This window comes from Nicotiana tabacum, chromosome 23 (genome assembly GCF_000715075.1).
Source record: "Nicotiana tabacum cultivar K326 chromosome 23, ASM71507v2, whole genome shotgun sequence".
Classification (NCBI taxonomy): domain Eukaryota; kingdom Viridiplantae; phylum Streptophyta; class Magnoliopsida; order Solanales; family Solanaceae; genus Nicotiana; species Nicotiana tabacum.
The window spans coordinates 119,205,597-119,227,255 of NC_134102.1; the positions used below are offsets into that span (position 1 = coordinate 119,205,597).

At 35.6% G+C, this 21,659-nt stretch overlaps 1 protein-coding gene across 5 annotated transcripts; it reads right to left on the reverse strand.

The window, feature by feature from the left end:
* Nucleotides 1–2,114: 2,114 nt before the first annotated feature.
* Nucleotides 2,115–10,697, reverse strand: LOC107823299 (calcineurin B-like protein 1). Of its 5 annotated transcripts, none has more exons than XM_016649926.2 (9): nucleotides 10,480–10,697; nucleotides 9,711–9,855; nucleotides 7,361–7,443; nucleotides 5,646–5,705; nucleotides 5,260–5,368; nucleotides 5,096–5,148; nucleotides 2,909–2,989; nucleotides 2,592–2,704; nucleotides 2,115–2,509 (listed from the first exon to the last, which is right to left on the reverse strand). In XM_016649926.2, exons 2-9 carry the CDS (start codon nucleotides 9,787–9,789, stop codon nucleotides 2,446–2,448), a joined length of 642 nt encoding a protein of 213 aa, XP_016505412.1. In that variant the 5' UTR covers nucleotides 9,790–9,855; nucleotides 10,480–10,697; the 3' UTR covers nucleotides 2,115–2,445. The 5 variants fall into 5 exon arrangements, with proteins under 5 accessions (XP_016505412.1, XP_016505411.1, XP_016505414.1 ...); XM_016649925.2 differs by having other exon boundaries at nucleotides 9,711–9,884; XM_016649928.2 differs by having other exon boundaries at nucleotides 9,711–9,850; nucleotides 10,480–10,619.
* Between the last annotated feature and the right edge of the window lie 10,962 nt (nucleotides 10,698–21,659).

Sequence of the window (21,659 nt, forward strand, 5' to 3'; positions counted from 1 at the left end):
AAAACACCCTACTTGTCATACCCGACACTACTTATACTATTAGGCACGTTCATTTTTTATCGAACCCATGTATGTAAAATTCTGAATCCGCCGTTGTTGATTATGAGTAAGAACTCTTTTAAAACAGTTAATCTATCATAGACAAATTATCAGCAACATGTCTTTATTCTAAGGCGAAAAAGTTTTTCCATCACATGTAATTTGAAAAAGTTTTGTTCAAGTTTGCGTCATACCAATGATACATCAGTCTTTTTTCTTTTTCTCTTTTTTTGAGTTGAAAAGAAGATTAGATTATAATTTCATTATCTAATTGATACGAAAGTTTTGTTTTTCAGGAGTCATTACAATTACATTCAAATCTTCTAGGGCAAATTGTCAAATGATGCCCAACGAACTAGAGGCAGATTAAGTAGGGAGGGACTGCAAAAAAATAAAAAGATAAAAGTTGGAAATTAGGATGATAGCATATTGGTAAGTGGTTATTCCTTACCAGTAATTTTGGTATGGGACTTTTTCGTATATATACAAGATTTTAAATTTATTTACCCGATTTTATCTAAATTTTTATATTTACAGAAAGCAACAAAAGTTTTTTACAAAATATATACAAATCCGGTCAAAATCTACAATTTATCTACAACATAAGTACATATTTTTTGTACAGAATCCGATCAAAAACTACAATTTACATACAATTTATATACAACTTATATACAATTACGTAAGTTATAGATATTTTGTATACCGTTTCTACATTCGACATATAAAATATATACAATTTGTTCATGTCTTCTTTTTCGAGTTTCAATCTGAAATTTCAACCAAAACCACCTCGAATCTTCACCAAATTGTCTCAAATTTGAGATATTAACTCCAACGGATCATTTGCAACAACACCCAATCCAAAAAATAATTTCATAAAATTTTGTTTTTGAATTCAAAGCTTTGAAGCTTTTTAATGGCTGTCAATGGAGTTTTTAATGGATTAACATAGTATCCAATTCAATCTACTCGTTTCTAATTAATACTATTTTGTTTATTGGTTCCAAAAAGCTAAAAGAATGATAACTAAAATGATTCTCTTCATCATAGCTAATTTGTTTCTTATTTACTTCCTCGTTTTCGTAGGATCTGAAGCAAGAACTTTGCTAGGTACTAATCTTTTCTCTTTTTTTCACTTAACATTAGTATCATTTATTCAGTTAATCCACATGAAAGATATTAATATAAGAATACTGATAGAGAATGAGAGAGAGAGAGAGAGAGAGAGAGAGAGAGAGAGAGAGAGAGAGAGAGAGAGAGAGAGAGAGAGAGAGAGAGAGAGAGAGAGAGAGGAGGGAATTTCATATTCAATTCCTAATATAATAAGATACTCATTAATACTAATTTGTATTATAATTGGTAAATTGTATATCAACTTGTAATTAAGTTAAAGCCTAAACAGTGAGGGTAAACAAATTTCTAATGTAGTATATATAGGTAAAATTACCTTTTGGTATTAGTCTAGTTTTGTCTTGTTCTTAGAATTCAACTACCATCTGATGTTGCTTATGCTTGCTGTTAATAATGATTATGTTTGACTTGAGCCGAGGGTCTATCGAAAACAATCTTTTTATCTACACAAAGTAGGGGTAATGTCTGCATACACACTACTGAGCCAAGGATCTATCGAAGACAATCTCTCTATCCGCACAAATAAGGGTAATGTCTACATATACACTACCATCCTCATTCCCCACTTGGGTAATGTTGTTTGTTGTTGTTGTTTTATTGTCCGTCAATACTGGAGCTTACTTTACTGGAGCCAATCCCAACCCCACTTTGATGAGTTTTTCTAGTTCAGAAATAATTGCGAGAATTTATCTGTAACGTGCAGTGGCAACAAAAATTTGACAATTTCTTGACTGTTTGTGCCATCCTTGCGCAAGAACCATTCCGGGCTCCCTTTCCTCCCTATGGTATGCTCCCCCGGCGCAGGCCTACCACGCTTCGCGCCTGCGGCGTTTTCGCCAGACGGTCTTTGCCAGTAGTGCCATCCTCCCCGCTGGCTGTATGGGCGGGTTGTCCCTCACTGCTGCGTTCTTTTAAGCTATGGATTAAAGGAACAAATGTAGTTGAATGGAACAGCATGCGTATCGTTCCAATTTATCAGGTGTCCAAAAAAAGACAACCTAAAACGTATGAATTACAATCATCTTGCATGAGGATTGATAAAAGGTGCACGATAACTAGACCGAATGGTGACTTCACTATCAATTGGCATACTTGGCAATGATAAAATCACTTTGCAGAGGCAGGCTAGCATCCTCCCCACCCAATGTGACACTCTTAGTATTATCATCAGCCTCAAATTTCCTATACTCTAAATACTCCAGTACTCGAACAGCATTTCGTGCATCTAATACTAAGAGAAAAAAGAATAATCTGAACTACATTTCCTAATAATTATGTAGCAACTTCATCAACTTCAGAATGGAACACAAAACTAGGAAAAGTAGTTGTAATATCCCTGCATAACAAAAACATAAATCTCATCAGAAGACAGCATCAGCCAATGTATTCCTGATATATTAGTTGAGAAACTATGCTACCTTAGATAGGGAAGTGTCATTATCTTTAGCAATGAAGGATTTCGGCCAACGAAAATCTGCCATTCAGATTTGTCAATCTTTCCGTCCTCATTTGTGTCTGCCTCAACAAAAGTCTACATATAGAGGTAACAATCTATGGTTATTCAAAATTCCATGAGATCGATAAACAGTTCTGTGAATAAAAACTGCCCTAATTTTAATCTTGAAGTCACCTATCTCTCAGTGACACAAAATGCATTGGTCTCTTAACCTCGGGACCTCGGCTATGTTTAGAACGGTGGAACTGTGGAAGTTTATTTAGTCATTTAGTAAATTACCTTATCGAGTATACTCTCTATAGTCTCATCAGCCAACTTCATCTCAGACTCGCATAAAAGTGCAATCAACATTTGTTTAACCTGCCAAAAATTGCAGATAATTAAGAAACCTGCTCACATACCACAATGGAAACAAAATTTTAATTATAACATTGAGTAATCTTGGCATAACCCTTCATCAACTGAGAAATAGTCTTGCAAAAAAGCTTCTTTTACCCTTTTTGATAAGTGCCTCTTGTGTGAAAGCTATTATAACTTAAAATAAGGCAGAAAGCAACTGAGAAATAGACTTAACAGCGAAGAGAATATTGAATGGTCTCCTATGCCAAGAAACAAAAATTCATGTTGCCCTATGCAGAGGGACACTACACAATTATCTAAAAGCAAACATGTCTTCAAGCTAAAATGCTCCTCTCACCTTTCCTGACCCAAAAGGAGATTAATAAATAATAGGAGAGCATATTGCAACAGTAAACAGTTAGAAAAAGCCAATAGAATGAGAGAGGAAAAAAAAAGAGAAGAAGAAGAACTACGCAACTTTCTAGAAGTGAACATGCCTTCAAACTAAAATGCTCTTCACGTTTCTGACCCAAGAGGGGTATAATAAATAAGAGAGCATATTGCAAGAGTAAACAGTTAGAAAAAGCAATGCTGAAAAACAGGAAGAAGAACTGCTAAAAACATCACACTAGATGATTACTGAGTTTTGTTTTCTTTCTGAGTTTCTGAGATTATGTGAGTTAAGAAGAGGACTAGGATTGGAAAGAAAACTTGCCTAGGAGGTGTGCCATTACCTAGAAGAGTTGGATAGTCTTAGAGTTTCTTCTTTTGTACTGAGAGCAGCAATCAGTGTTTTGTAACTTCTTACTTGGTGATTAATGAAATGTTTAATTACCAAAAAAGAAAACATCACAGTAGGTAACATCATTACTACGGTTGTTTAATCCAGAATGAACAAGACGCCACACTGAAGGCATACATATAGTGGTACAGACGGCATTAGTTTGACCGATCATCGCCTTTGTTTCAATTAACGCCCCACATTCGTTGAGGGAGTAGATTGTAGTCTTTTTGTTTTTGAATATGTAGTCTCATTAAATGGTCTTTTTTTTTTGGGGATATGCACTCTCTTTATATGGTCTTTAGCTAATTGTTTTTATTGAGTTAGATCCAAGGACCATCTTTCTTAATATGGTACTAGAGCAACCAAACTTCTTGAGTTTAGGGAGTAGATTGTAGTCTTTTTGTTTTTGAATATATAGTCTCGTTAAATGGTTTTTTTTTTTTTGGGTTATGCACTCTCTCTTTATATGGTCTTTAGCTAATTGTTTTTATTGAGTTAGATCCAAGGACCATCTTTCTTAATATGGTACTAGAGCAACCAAACTTCTTGAGTTTAAGTCTCATTGTCACCCATTATCAAAAAAAAGTTCCAATTGCTTGCATATAAACAAGAATCTAGCCTCCACGTGGCACGTGAGAGGGCATATTGAAGACATAACTAAGCAGATAAAAATATACTCTCTTTAATTACTAAAGATTTTAGATGAGGGTGATCACATGGCTAACATTTGAACAAAAGAAGATCAGAGTAACAACATAGTAGAACTTGAACATGATGATAGCATAGCCAGACTCATCCATGATGTTACCCGTAATGGGATCCCATGTTAGTTTATCCATGCTCCATAAGCTCAAAATTGTGCTAGCAGGGGGCCTTACAATTCAGCATTATTTGAGGGTATGAGTTGTTGTATCTTTATATGGTCTTGGGGCAGCCTCACTTGAGCTAACTTTTGGGTTGAGTTAGGCTGAGAGTCTATTTCTTCCTAAACAGTTTCATACTCATTTTTTGGTAGAAAAAGAACAAGTGAGCTGCAGTCAACCCTTTGTGCATGGTCATAAAGTATCTCAAAGTGATTATCCACTGTTAAAAAAGCAAAAGGTAATGAAGAATTTTCGGCCTTTTAACTATCATCCGTGGAAAATTAGGGGAGCGCTGATCATTCTTCCCAGACAGTAAGATGAAAGGGATCCTAATCGTGTCAATGGAAAGCACTACATTCAGTCACACGACGAAATTAGGCAACATAACAGACAACTCCAACTCTTCAGCAAGTTAAACAATAACGAGATGCTTATAGATGTTTTTCCAGAGAAAGAGAAAATATGTAAAAAAAAGTATACCTCTTGCCTCTCAATGAACCCTGTGCCATCTAGATCATAAAGCTTAAACGAAACTGCAAGACAGGGAAAAGTTAGGTTTCAATGAGACTATTTTTAAGCTAATAATGCAGTAAATCGAACAAGTCAAAGAACTATATGGTTACGTCATCTTCTCTATAACTTACAATTCATCTTCTCTTCGTGTGGGGCATTGGGGTGGAAGACATGAAGCCCCCTTACAAAATCACCAAAATCAATGAGCCCTTTTTGCTTCACATCAAAGAGATCAAAAATCTACGAGCAGAGAGTTCCAAAGGGAAATTAATATCCCAGAATTCAATAAAATTTAGTAGCTGTTCATGCAAAAATATACATTAGCTCAACACGTTTTCAACTCAGCACATCCCATAATCACCAGAATTTGGGATACCACTGTAGGTATTATTCTTATATACAGAATACATGTTTGCTTGAGAAACTGTAATATAGAATACTTAAAGTCCCATAAAGAGCTAATTAACCAGTACTATATGAAACAGAACTGAAGCAAATAATCAATCAAATATCGTACCCGATTTGCGAAAAGGTTTTCTTTCTTTCTGTTCTTGAATAAAGCCAACTGAAATTCTTCCTGCACATCCAACATGATTTTCCATAAGAAAAATTGAATTTTGATAATAACAATTAAAAGTAATTATACAAAACAATTTCGGTAATAATGCAGTTTCAAGAGCCATTATTGGAGAACACCATTGTAGACATATTGAAGGTCTTCAATTGTGATTCCTTTGATGAACCCTAATTTTTCAGCAATGGTGATTTTTTAATGGGAGAAGAAGCCTAGATTTCATTTTGGTGGAGGTAATCTCTGCAATGGAAAAGGTAAAGGGAAAGAATGGGAAAAAATGAAAAAGTGTTGGGAAAGGATTTCTTTTTTAGGGGGTGGGGTAAGGAGATTGTACGGGGAAATGAGAACTTTTTTTGGTCAACTATTCAAATGCAAAAACAAATAAAAAATAGGCTTATGACTCTTACGTGACATCTTAATTGAGGGGCCATGTGCAACCGTTAGAAATGGGAGTAAATTTGTTTACTTCTTTAACGATAAGGATAAATTTAGACGGAAAGTATAACGGAGGATAAATGTAAACTATAGTACAGGGGTAAATGTGGACCTTTTCCCTTTGCAATAAGCTAAAAGATCAGCAAACAAAACTAGAATATGATGCTTCAACCATGTTTCTGAGGAGATGGTCAAGGGTTGATTCAGGGGCACAAAAAACTTGGAGGTTCCAGGTTCTAATCGCACCTACAATACTGGGTGCAAACATGTGCTTGTGGGACAGACAGGATATCTAGTCAATTAGTCGAGGCGTGCACAAACTAGCCCAAACACTACCAATATAAATAAATGACGCTTCAGCCACTACTACCATGCATTTTGAGCAAATATTTTTTAACTTCCAAGGAGGATCCTTTCTTTTTAAAATAACAATGGTGTAATCCATCTGATACCTGCTAACCTCTCACCACTGCAGGTACAACTTCCTAGGACCTTTAAGTGTATATTCTGATAGACCACACGAAACTCAATAACTAGGAAAAGAAAATTGTGTTTTTTTCGATAAAAAAAAAGAGAAGAAAATAAATAAGTAATTACATAACAATGCGGTCACTAATTATACAATTAAATTGCCTCCAAAGAATATAGATTACATGATATTATGTAATAGTAATGCTGAATTTGCTGCAAGACATGAACAAAGCCCGAGTATGATGCTGCAACTATCTACTGCACTACGGTTTTAGCAACCACAACTTTTCAAGAACCTTACGTATGGGATGTGATAGACCACACAAAACTAAATATCTAGGAAGTAAATAACTTTAACCTTATCCTAGAGAACAATGACAATAAAAGAAAACAAGATTCCCCTTAGGGCATTGTCAAGAGAACTTTCTCAAAACTTTTCTTTCTAGAAATGCATGTTTTGGAATACCCCGTAAATAACAAATGCCTTTTCAAATTCTTGTCACCAAGCCGAAATATTCTCCAAAACCTACCCCTTTAAGCGATCAACCACAAATGAAAAAAAGGGAAAAAGAAAAAGAGAAACAAAACAGTGCCTAGCTGATGATCAGAGACACAGAGAACATATGCCTAGTTAACATATGCCTAGTTCTGCAAGTAATAACTCGTAAAACTCATCTGAAAGGATGCACCAGGAATCACAACCCTTACACTAAAAGCCAACAAGACAAGATTTACCAGTTCAGCAGAATTACCTTGCTTATTAGCCCATCGTCAATTACCGAACTACTAATACTCTTGAACAGCTCAAACAATGCTTCTACTTCACTAACACTAACTGCAAAAGCAGAAAAACAAGAGTAAGGCAGAACAAATAAGTAAAGTAATCAGATACTCGAACGGAATCCCAATTGGAGAGCTTGGGGAAAATATAAGCACCACAACCTTTTTCTTAAATAAGTGTAAGTACCAAAAATATTTTCGAGTCACATATGTGATAACCAAATAAAACCAGACACGAAGCTGAAACTACAGCTGTCTAATGTTTTAGCTCTCCGACTTTAAGCAGTTAAAACCAAAAAAATAAAAATAAAAAACAATCAAACGGATGGTAAGTGCAAAACCAACGAACCTAAGGATAAAGCCAGCACCGAAAGATAATAGGCCAACTACCTTTTGGTTTTATTCCTCAGTACAACGCAGGAAATCTTTTAGACAGATCACGAGAAGTCCATGTTTCATTATTTATTTTTTAAACATGAAATCTCATTCAAAATTTTAAACTTTCTAAATAGGTTTTCGAGGGAGAAAAGGCGTACGATAAAGTTCCGAGGGAGGTTTTGTGGAGATGTTTGGAGGCTAGAGGTGTACCTGTTGCCTACATTAGGTTGATTAAGGACATGTATGATGGAGTAAATACCCGAGTGAGGACGGTGGGTGGGGACTCTGGTCATTTTCCGATTATGATGGGGTTGCATCAGGGATCGGCACTCGGCCCTTTTTTGTTTGCTCTGGTGATGGACACACTGACGCGCCACATCCAAGGAGAGGTACCGTGGTGCATGCTATTAGCAGATGATATTGTACTGATTGACAAGACGCGAGACGGTGTGAACGCGCAATTAGAGGTATGGAGGCAGACCCTGGAATCTAAAGGTTTCAAGTTGAGCAGGACCAAGACAGAATACATGGAGTGTAAGTTCAGTGGCGAGACTCAAGGAGGGGAAGGGGAGATGAGGCTGGACTCGCAGGTCATTCCTAAAAGAGGGAGTTTTAAGTACCTTAGGTCTATTATTCAGGGGGTGGGGAGAATGATGAAAATGTCACACATCGTATTAGGGCGGGATTGATGAAATGGAGACTCGCTTCCGGAGTTTTGTGTGACGAGAAGGTGCCACCGAAACTTAAGGGTAAGTTCTATAGAGGGGTGGTCAGACCAACGATGTTGTATGGGCTGAGTGCTGGCTAGTCAAGATCGCTCATGTACAGAAGATGAAAGTAGCAAACTTTGCGCAAAGTTCTATTACTATTAATGGGCGACTCCACAATTTCTTATGGGCACAGGCATCCCAGATAATTCAGTCTTATGGTTCTTCATTATCTACATATGGCCTTTTTTTCCTAGGTGCTCATTTTATCTAGAGACGAGGATGTTGAGATGGATGTGCGGGCACACCAGGTTAGATAGGATCAGATATGAGATTATTCGCGACAAGGTGGGTGGTGGCCCCTATTGAGGATAAGATGCGAGAAGCGCGGCTTAGGTGGTTTGGTCATGTGAGAAGGAGGAGCACAGACGCCCCGGTGAGGAGGTGTGAGAGGTTGACATTGGAGGGCCTACGGAAAGGTAGAGGTAGGCCAAAGAAAAGGTGGGGAGAGGTGATTAGGCAAGACATGGAGCAGCTTCAGCTGACCGAGGACATTACCCTTGATAGGAAAGTATGGAGGTCGAGGATTAAGGTAGTGGAGTAGGTAGTCTGAAGTGTTCATAACAGTAGTATTGGCACGCAATCTCGCTTTCTGTTGGTAGTAGGTTCTTCTGATTAACCGTCGTTTTGTTTCATTGTTGATCACCTTACTATCTTGTTGTTTTTATTCTGCTTTTATATGGCTTTGTGGTACTGTCCCTTCTTATCTATATTTTCATTAATGTGGTGCTAATGCTTTCCTGAGCCAAGGGTTTATAAGAAACAACATCTCTATCCTCACAAGGTAGGGGTAAGGTTTGCGTACACACTACTATCCCCAAACCTCACACCGTGGGATAATACTTAGTATGTTGTTGTTGTAAATAGGTTTTCTGTTGCCTCCCCTTCTTCATATGTTTCCTCATCATGAATCTCACAAACTCATCTCACCTTGCACATGAATAAACCTCAAGCTATGGTCCCACCTATTTAAGACAGGAGAAGCTACAGTAACCTCCTTGCCCAATACAAGATGCTAACTACAGACGCTCCAAAATAATGCATGAATTACAAGATCATTACTTGACACTCCCCTTCACGATTTTCTGCTTGTTCATTACAAGAGCGTAATCACGAGACGAGTTCAAAATGTGTCACACATTATATACACACTTAAAGAATAAAATTAGTAACTTACAAGCTGTTTGGGACGCAAGGACTACAGGATCTTCGTGGCCACGTAACTGCTTTTTCACCTTAGAATGAAAGCAGCCCATTTACTGAAGAATGGTCGACTGAAGAGGAAGCACACGGACTAGACAGGTGCCTAGTAACCAGCTTCACTACAATATATCATCAAAACCATCTTAACCTTGCAAATTACACGAACCAATGTACAAAACAATTCGTATATTAGCTCATATAAATCCAATATAACTTATTTCACCACAACAAAAGATAGAAAAAGAATCAATAGAAATCAATCCCATAATTTCTTCCATAAAAAATCACTGAACTGTAACAAACTTTATGATACTATACAAACTCATAATTTTCTCTCTTCACCAACTTCATTTATATCTTGTAAAGATCCAAGCTTTAACTATAATTTATTTTTTAAGCAATAAAATTAGTAATTAAAAAGTAAATTAGCCCTAATAAAAATCACCCCACCATCACCACCAATAGAGCCACCAGACCACCCCCATTGGAATTTCTGGAATATCATTACTTAATATGAAGAAGAAAAAAATCAAAATTTTAACACGAAATCTTCAAAATTGATCTAAAAATCCAAAAGGGGTCTTTTATTACTTTCTATCGTTTCTTCGCTCAAACAAATGAATATAACCTTAAATTTTGCCAGAAAAGAAAAAAGAATGGAACCCTCAGAAATTCACATACCTAAGAAACCCAAAAAAAGATAAATATAAAAGAAAATAAAAAAGGGGAATTTGGAAACATACCAATAAAAGGGATTGGCAGAGAAAAAGCTAAATCTTGGTAAGAGAAAAGAGGCAAGGCTTTTCAAAGAGGTTTAGTGTAATACAGGATTAAATGTGTGTGTATGTGTATTTATACACACACATCTAGACCTGTAATTATGATCAACGGCTGTGATTAAAGAAGCGCTGTTGAAGAAGAAGAAGAAGCTGAAAGAGAGAGAAGTTGAGTTGGAAACGGCGAAGAGGAGGAGAACAGGAGGGACAAGAAAATAAACACAGTGGTGTACGTGATATACACGCGCACCTAAAAGCTCGTGGAATTGAACTGATTTTCACGTGGACAATTTTGTCTGTCGCTTTTATATATGGCAGATATTTAAAAAGAAAACTTACACCTTTTATAAAAGGGAAAAGGTCCAAAAATAACCTTGTGATATTCGAAATGGATCAATTATAATCCTGTTTAAATTTAAATCCAAAAATGATCCTGCTATTATAAAATGGGTCTAATAATACCTTTGTGTTATTCAAAATAGATCAATAATGCCTTGTAATTTTTTTAAAAAAAATACTTTTAAAAACTAAAAAATATATATTCTGTAAAACTAGAAAAAGAAAATAATTTACAAAATATATATTTTTAAGTCTTTTCAGTTTTTTTAAAGTATTTTTTTTGTAAAAACTGGAAAAAAAAATTTTTTTTGTAAAACTAAAATTTAAAAAAATTAAAAAATTGGAAATTTATTTAAAAAAAATCGACATATAACTGTAAATGAATATTTAAAAACCGACTAAACCGACATAATCGTACCGTGCCGAACCGATTTTTAGATTTTTTTTAATAAAATCGTATGTTTTTATATAAATCTATAACTGTACCGATAATTATGGTAGATTTTTTATTTTATAAAAATAAACCGAAAAAATATTGAACCGTCAAATTGAGAAAAAAAAGATTTTGCAAAATATTTTTATTTTTTTAAAAGTAATGCATATATAGTCCACTGCTTTAGGTAAGTTTGTTTTTCCAGTTTTTTAAATTTTTATTTTTTTCAGTTTTTACAAAACAAATACTTTAAAAAAACTGAAAAGACTTAAAAATATATATTTTGCAAATTTCTTTCTTTTTCTAGTTTTTACAGAATATATATTTTTCAGTTTTTAAAAGTATTTTTAAAAAAAAAAATCCAGGGCATTATTAGACCCATTTTATAACGGCATGGTCATTTTTTGATTCAAATTTAAACAGGGGTTATAATTGATCCATTTCGAATACCACAAGGTCATTTTTGGGCCTTTTCCTTTTATAAAATAAAGATTGTAAAAATAAGACAAGTACAGAGAGAAACTGATATATTATTCAAACTTCAAACTTATGTACATAATGAACTGAAAACTACTCTATTTATAGAAGAAAGGAACCTTGTAAGCTGCTACTGCAAGCTACTGTGTAAGCTGCTTGTAAGTTGCTTGTAAGCTGCTACTGTACCAGATATAGATAATCTTTTATCGGGTTTAATGTTTATCCAAAACGGAGTACAAAAATGATAAGCTTCTTCAGGAGGCTTATTTCCAATAGAGTATTAAATAGATAAACATATTTACGGCGGAGTCTCATATGGATAAACTTCTTTAGAAAGCTTATTCACAACGGAGTACTAAATGAACATCCATAAATGAATATCCATAATATAGAACCAACTTTTAAGCAGTTTTTAACTTGTGGAAGTGTTTGGTAACCAAAAAATAGGCTTAAAAAAGTTAAAATCTGCTTTAAAAAAGCCAAAATGTCACGACCCAAAATCTCACCACAGGAGTCGTGATGGCACTTAGTCTCTAAGATTAGGTAAGCCGATTTTCATTGCATTTTTTGAAGCCATTTGTTTTTTGAATTAAATAAATAATCAAAACTAACAGCGAAAATAATTACAATATACAACCTCCCAAGACTGGTAGTACTGAGTCACAAACTCTAATTGAAGACATAGACTGATCACGAGGACCGAATATATAATACTGTTTGATTACAAATTAACAGTACAACGAAATGAAAAGACTCCAAGGGACTGCGACAACCAAGCAGCTCTACCTTGAATCCTTATGATCCCGCTTTAACTCTGCTCAAGTCCTTTATCTTCAATACCTGGCCCTACACAAAAATGTGCAGAAGTGTAGAGTGAGCACACCACAGCGGTGCCCAGTAAGTATCAAGACTAACCTCAATGGAGTAGAGACGAGGTACAGTCAAGACAGTCACTAGTCTAATAACCTGTGCAATATAATGTACAAAATAATAGGAAACAAATAATCATAAAGGCAGGATAAAACAACCAGTGATATGCACAACAGACAACAAGAATACCACTAATATCACTCAACAATTAATAAACACAATTACACCCAATTAAATCAAGCTCTTCAAATAAATGTCTTTCACGTAGTTCTTCCAGATGACTCTCTTTCAAATATAATTTTCTCAAATAATTATTTTTCAAATATAATTCTTTCAATAAATCTTTTCAAATACAATTTCCTCAAATAAATATCTTTCAAAATACAATTCTTTCATATAATACTTTCTAAGTAAAAATCCTTCCAAATAAATATTTTCAATATAATTCTTTCAATTAAAAAGTCACCATGTGATACTTTATTTCAAAATCATCAAAATACGGGTCTTAGCCCATTTTCATATTTTTCGTAAATACGGGTCTCAGCACATTTTCATATTTCAACGGCACCTCGTACCCATAATTAAATTATCATATCTGTCCGGTACCTCGTGTCCTCATTTTATATCACAACTGCACGGACAATTCACGTGCCAAATATCATTATCATTTCATCACAGCACCTCGTGCCGCCATTTTATATCATAACTGCACGGACAATTCACGTGCCAATATCCCCATTTCATATCACAATTCACGGCACCTCGTGCCCACATTTTATTTTATAAACCGCCTGGCAATAGCCACAGGCTCCCAATTTCAACATAAATCAGATTATTATCAATTTACTAACAACAAGACAAGTTGCACAAGGTATAAAAATAAACACAAGAAAATCACAACATCACATGAAAATTGTCAACCCCACAACCCTACATTATCACATATCGTCCCTGACAATAGCCACCCTTATCGCTCCTATTGCCACCCTTATCGCTCATATAACCACCCTTATCGCTCCGCCCAGACAATACCAATAGCCACCCTTATCGCTCCTATTACCACCCTTATCTCTCCTATAGCCACCCTTATCGCTCCGCCCAGACAATATTCCAACAAACACAACAGTGAAATGCCACCCTTATAACCATATAATATAAACGGTGAAATGCCACCCTTATCTTCCAAAATAACAACTCACACAACACAACAATTTATACGGAAAATTATCACAGCAACATAATAAAATCAATTCATATCACAATTTGCCCAATGGCCACAACCAAATTCCAAAAGATACGACAAAATTAATTAATTTCACAACAAATAGACGAAGGCTCCACACAATGTATATAACACCCAAAAACAATCAATAGAGATAGAAATTACTCAACATAAAGCAAAACCTTCATTAATGCAAACTTAGATAATTATATAATCACTTATTCTTAAGCTCGCTTAAATTAATTATTTGCATAAGAAGATTCATATTGGAATTAATTTTCAAGAAATATTAAACCAACAATACTCACAAAATTTCATAAATATTTCAAGTAACAATCACATCAACTTATCATATAAAAACAAATTCAACAATAAGGATTTAGGCATGGCAAACAGATGATTTAATATTTTTCCATAATTTTCCAATTTACTACACAATAATGCTTAAGACTTTAATTTAATGAATTTTGCACGTATAAGCCCGAGTACGTACTCGTCACCTTGCGTACACGGCTTTTCACATTTCACAAATGGCATATAAGACTCAATGCCTAAGGGGTAATTCCCTCACTCGAGGTTAAGCAAGACACTTACCTTTTTGAAGTTAGGTCGATATTTCAAAATAGCCTTCTTGCTTGAATTGGCCTCCGGACAGCTCAAATCTATCCAAATTAATTGTATAACTTCATTAAAATTCATCAGAAACAATTCCGGATAATAATACGTCGACTTAAAATTTTATTCCAAAAAGTCAACAAAAGTCAACGCGGGGCCCGTCCCTCGAAACCCGATAAAATTTTCATGAAATCCGAACACCCATTCCGATACGAGTTCAACCATACCAATTTTATCGAATTCCAATAACAACTCAACCTCCAAATCTTAATTTTTCGTTTTGTTATCCCTAAGTTCAAACCCCCGATTTATACCTCAAAACCATGTAATCTAATCGGATTATTCGATGATAATTCAATATTATGCAGTAGAAATGATCACAAGGGACTTACCTCAAGTTTTCCCGTGAAAACCTTGCTCAAATATCGCCCAACCCGAGCTTGAAATGCCCAAAAATGGCAAAAGCTCGGAACCCCTCTGTTTTTGTATTGCCCAGGAGTTTTCGCATCCGCGGTAATTTCTTCGCACCTACGGTAAATATTTCGCATCCGCGGCGAATTTTTCGCACCCGCGGCCTTCGCATCCGCGGCCAAGTTTTCGCACCCGCGGCAAATTTTTCGCACTCGCGGCCTTCGCATTCGCGGCATATTTTTTGCACCCGCGGTGCCTGGCCAGCCCATGAATTTTCCGCTTCCGCGACTCATTTCTCGCATCCGCGAGCTCGCACCTGCGGCCCTTTTTCGCACAGGTGCAATCATACGAGATGCTTAGCTGCTTCAACTCCTCCTCCAAATCCAAATTCGATCCGTTAGGTATCCAAACTCACCCGAGGCCCCCCGGGACTCCAACCAAATATACCATCAAATCCTAAAACATCATACGAACTTAGTCAAATTCTTAAATCATATCAGACAATATCAAAATGATGAATCGCACCTCAAATCAAAATCTATGAACTTTGAACATTCAAATTCTTTATCTTGTGCCGAAACACATCAAATCAATTCGGAATGACTTCAAATTTTGCACACAAGTCATAAATGACATAACGAACCTATTCAAATTTTCAGAATCGAATTCCGACCTCGATATCAAAAAGTCAACCCCCCGATCAAACTTCTCAAAAATTCAACTTTCGGCATTTCAAGCTTAATTCCACTACATACCTCCAAATAATTTTTTCCGACACGCTCCTAAGTCTAAAATCACCATACGGAGCTATTGACATCATCAAAATTCTATTCCGGAGTCGTTTTTATTTTTCAAAAGTCAACTCTTCGGTCAACTCTTTCCATTTAAGCTTCAAATTAAGGATTGTTCGTTTAATTAAATTCCGAATCTTTAGTAAATCAAACTCGACTACACCCGCATGTTATAATACATATTGCGAAGCTGCTCGAGACTTTAAGTCATTGAACGAGGCGTAAATTCTTAAAAGCGACAAGTCGGGTCGTTACATTCTCCACCTCTTAAACAAACGTTCGTCCTCGAACGTGCTAAGAATCTTTCTGAGAACTTTAAATTACTGAGTATATTCTTGCACACATACTTGTGGGTGATTCTATATTTTCGTAATTTAACACGGGTCTGACAATACCATCTCAATTGAGATTATTTCTTTTCTCCATTCTTATAAGCTTTAGAGCAAAAATCCCTAACTCTCCATTCATTTCCAAAATACCTGATTTTCATTTCGACGCACGGTATTAGTCTCAACTGGCTATAGCAACTCATACCTATGCACACATCAACTTTTCTAGGGTATTTCATTCTTCCCCTCTTAGGATCATTCGCCCTCAAACACACAACATAACTTATCTCTTCTTTCGCACATCTCAATCCCCCAAATTTTTCTAACTCTCAAATTTTTTTAGAAAATTTCGGCTGTCTCCCCTGTAATTGGGCCTATCCACCTGCCAGAGTAACACTCAAACAACTCCTAACAACATATCCACAACCCAACAAAATACCACAGGGTATATATCGATAATATTAATCTCGACATCACAAGCACTGCATTACCATAATGATATCAGGACATGAAGCACATCATATGTATGCTCATCACCACATCTCTGGTCTTAAAAACTGCTCATAATTAATTCTAGCATCATCAATTAATCTCATATTAACCACCACCTCCTTCCGAATTTTTACAACACTGACAACGAAATGTGAGGCATGAAGACCTCATGATTACTTACTCGGATTAATGAGTCACATTTAACGCCACCTGGGCACTCACCTCATAGGCTAAAACTCAATATTTATAGCACGAAAATGGCTGAATATAAACAGAAAAAAATGGCTTCAAAAAATGCAATGAAAATCGGCTTATTGGTTTTGTGTCACGACCCAAAATTATTAGTTTTGTGTCACGACCCAAAATCTCACCACAGGCGTTTTGATGGCACCTAGTCTCTAAGACTAGGTAAGCCGGTTTCAATTACATTTTGAAGCCATTTTTTTCTTTTAAATTAAAGAAGTAATTGAAACTAACAGCGAAACAAATATGAACATACAACCTCCCAAGACTGGTAGTACTGAGTCACGAACTCTAACTGAATGCATGGAATGGTCACGAGGACCGAATATACAATATTATTTGATTACAAATTAACAGTACAATGAAATGAAAAGACTCCAAGGGACTGCGACGGCCAAGCAGCTCTACCTTGAATCCTTACGATCGCGCTTTAACTCTGCTCAAGTCCGATATCTCCAATACCTGGCTCTGCACAAAAATGTGCAGAAGTGTAGTATGAGTGCACCACGGTCGGTACCCAATAAGTATCAAGACTAACCTCAGTGAAGTAGAGACGAGGTACAGTCAAGGTACTCACTAGTCTAATAGTCTGTGCAATATAATATACAAAATAATAGGAAACAGATAACAATAGGGGCAGGATAAAACAACTAGTGATATGCACAGCAAGACAACAAGAATACCATAAACATTACTCAACAATTAATAAATACATGTACGCCCAATTAATTCAAGTTTTTCAAATAAATATTCTTCATATACAATTCTTCCAAATAACTCTCTTTCAATATAGTTTTTCTCAAATAATTATATTTCAAATATAATTCTTTCATATAATACTTTATAAATAAAAATCCCTCCAAATAAATACTTTGAATATAATTCTTTCAAATTAAAAAGTCACCATGTGACACCTTATTTCAAAATCATAAATTATACGGGTCTCAATCCACTTTTATATTTTTCGTAAATACGGGACTTAGCCCATTTTTATATTTTCACGGCACTTCGTGCCCATCATTAAATCATATTATTTCCCCGGCACCTCGTGCCCTCATTTCATATCACAACTGCACGGACAATTCACGTGCCAATATCCTCATTATTTACTCACAGCACCTCGTGCCCACATTTTATTTTATAATCCGCCTAGCAATAGCCACAGGCTCCTAATTTCAACATAAACCATATTATTATCAATTTACCAACAACAAGATAATTTGCACAAGGTATAAAAATAAACACAAGAAAATCATAATATCACATGAAAATCACCAACACCACAACTCCACATCATCACATATCGTCCCTGACAATAGCCGCCCTTATTGCTCCTATTGCCACCCTTATCGCTCCTATAGCCACCCTTATCGTTCCACCCAGACAATATCAATAGCCACCCTTATCGCTCTTATTGCCACCCTTATCGCTCCTATAGCCGCCCTTTATCGCTCCGCCCAGATAATATTCCAACAAACATAACAACAGTGAAATGCCGCCCTTATACCCACCTAATATCAACGGTGAAATGTCACCCTTATCTCCTCAAAATAATAACTCACACAACACAAAAATTTACGCGATAAATTATCACAGCAACATAACAAAATCAATTCACATTACAGTTTGCCCAATGGCCACAACAAATTCCAAGGATATAACAAAATCAATTAATTTCACAACCAATAGCCCAAGGCCCACACAATGTGTATATAAAACCTCAAAAATAATCAACCGAGATAGACAAATAATCAACATAGGTCACGCCTTCATTAAATTCAGATTTAGATAATTATATTAACACCTCTTCTTAAGTTCATTTAATTAATCATTTGCATTGAAAAAATTCATATTGAAATTAATATCCAAGAAATATTTAACCAACAATTCTCACGAAATTTCATAAATATTTCAAGTAACAATCACATCAAATTTTCATATAAAAACAAATTCAACAACAAGGATTTAAGCATGGCAAACAGATGATTTAATAATTATCCACAATTACCAAATTTACTACACAATAATGCCTAAGACTTTAATCCAATAAAGTTTGCACATATAAGCCCGAGTACGTACTCGTCACCTCGCGTACACGGCTTTTCACATTTCACAAATGGCACATAAGACTCGATGCCTAAGGGGTAATTCCCCCACTCGAGGTTAAGCAAGACACTTACTTTTTTTGAAGTTAGGCCGATATTTCAAAACAGCCTTCTTGCTTGAATTGACCTCCGGACAGCTAAAATCTATCCAAATTAATTGTATAACTTCATTAAAATTCATCGAAAATAGTTACGGATAATAAAACGTCGACTTGAAAATTTATTCTAAAAAGTCAACAAAAGTCAACACGGGACCCACCTCTTGGAACCCGACATAATTTTTACGAAATCCAAACACTCATTCCGATACGAGTTCAACCATACCAATTTTATCGAATTCCAATAACAACCCGACCTCCAAATCTTAAATTTTTATTTTTGAAAGATTTTGCAAAAATCATGATTTCTTCCATTTAAATCCGAATTAAATGATGAATATAATCATGGATTCATGAAATATAAACACTTTAGGATATAGAACACTTACCCAAGTCAAAGTCGTGAAGAACTCCTCCAAAATCTCAATCGAAAATGACAAAGTGACTCATTTTCAATCCTTAAGTTTTTGCCGAGGTTCTTATTTGCGGACAAACACTTCGCATTTGTGAATGAACAATGTTTTTGCATTTGCGGACCAAAATTTCGCATTTGCGAATGAACAGTATTTTCGTATTTGCGGATAAAACTTCGCATTTGCGAATGAACAGTATTTTCGCATTTGCTGACAAAACTTCGCATTTGCGAATGAACAGTACCGCACCAGAAACCAGCAAAACCCAAACTTCTCCGAAATGATCATAACCCACCCCGAAACTCATCCGGAACCTCCCGGACACAAACCATATATGAATTTCAATCATAAAACACGCTACGGACCTGCTCGCGCACTCAAAACACTGAAAAGAGGTCATCTTAACCCGATATTGACCATGGTCAAACTCCCAAATTTCTTAACTTTACTAGTCTCTCAACCAATGATCCAAAAATACACCTAAGCCCCTCGGGACCCGTCATATCATACCAACAAGTTCTAAAATATCATACGACTTTAGTCAAAACTTCAAATTACATCGAACAATGCTAGAACCAAGAATTATACCACAATTCAAGTTTAATGAAACTAAGAAATTTCAACTTCTACATTTAATGCCGAACCCTATCAAATCACGTCTGATTGACCTTAAATTTTGCACACAAGTCATAAATGATATAACAGACCTATATAAATTTTAAGAATAGGATTCCGATCCCGATATCAAAAAGTCAACTCCCCGGTCAAACTTTCCAATAAATCTATTTTTACCATTTCAAGCCAAATTTTACTACGGACTTTCAAATAATTTTCCGGACATGCTTCTACGTCCAAAATTACCATACGGAGCTACTGGAACCATCAAAATTTGAATCTGAGGTCGTTTACTCAAAAGTCAACTCCCCGGTCAACTCTTTCCATTTTTGCTTCTAAATAAGGATTGTTCTTTTAATTTAATTTCGAATCTTCCAAAAATCAAACTCGACCGCACCCGCGTGTCATAATATATATTGCGAAGCTGCTCGAGATCTTAAGTCATTGATCAGATATAAATTCTTAAAACGACAAGTCGGGTCGTTACAATATCTTGCTAGTAAATTAACAGAAAATGCTATGTCAGGCCTTGTAGCATTAGCAAGATACATAAGTGCACCAATTGCACTGAGATATGGTGTTTCAGGACCAAGGAGTTCCCCTTCCTCTTCTGGAGGTCGAAACGGGTCCTTATTCACTTCAAGTGATCGAACAACCATTGGTGTACTCAATGAGTACACTTTGTCCATGTAAAGGCATTTTAAGACCCTTTCTGTATAGGCAGATTGATGGATAAAGATCCCGTCTGCTAAATATTCAATTTGCAGACCAAGACAAAGTTTTGTCTTTCCAAGATCTTTCATCTCAAATTCTTTCTTAAGATATTCAATTATCTTTTGGAGCTCTTCTGGAGTTCCAACAAGATTTATGTCATCAACATAAACAGCAAGTATAACAAATTTGGACGCCATTTTCTTTATAAAAATACATAGACAAATAACATCATTTATGTAACCCTCTTTCAACAAATATTCACTGAGGCAATTATACCAGATGCGCCTAGATTGCTTTAAACTGTACAAAGATCTTTGTAATCTGATTGAGTACATTTTTCGAGATTTTGAATATACTTCAGGCATTTTAAATCCTTCAGGGATTTTCATGTAAATTTCATTATCAAGTGACCCGTACAGATAAGCTGTAACTACATCCATTAAATGTATTTCAAGCTTTTCACGTAAGGCTAAACTGATGAGATATCGAAATATTATGGCATCCATAACAGGTGAATATGATTCTTCATAATCGACTCCAGGTCGTTGTGAGAATCCTTGTGCGACAAGGCGAGCCTTGTATCTTTCAACTTCATTTTTGTCATTCCTTTTTCGCACAAAAACCCATTTATGACCAACTGGTTTTATACCAGCAGGTGTTTGGACTACTGGTCCAAAGACTTCTTTTTTAGCAAGTGCTTTCAATTCTGATTGAATTGCCCCTTGCCATTTTGGCCAATCAGATCTTTGTCGACATTCTTTGACAGATCGGGGTTCAAAATCCTCATTATTTTTTATAATGTTAAGTGTAACATTATATGCAAAAATATTATCCACCACTATTTTATATCAATTTATATTAATCCCATCACCAGTAGAACTTATTAAAAGTTTCTCGCTCATTTGAGTCTTGGGTTCATTGATTTTCTTCAGGAATCTCAGAACTAATCAGATTTTGGGTCGCTTCAGGAGATCCCTTCA

Excerpts from the sequence above, each read along its gene's own strand:
- LOC107823299 (XM_016649926.2), bottom strand. The coding sequence starts at position 9,789 with ATGGGCTGCTTTCATTCTAAGGTGAAAAAGCAGTTACGTGGCCACGAA. Across the intron at positions 5,369-5,645 it reads AAAACCTTTTCGCAAATCGG|ATTTTTGATCTCTTTGATGT; the intron begins GTACGATATTTG and ends CTCTGCTCGTAG. Across the intron at positions 2,705-2,908 it reads TAGAGAGTATACTCGATAAG|ACTTTTGTTGAGGCAGACAC; the intron begins GTAATTTACTAA and ends CTCTATATGTAG.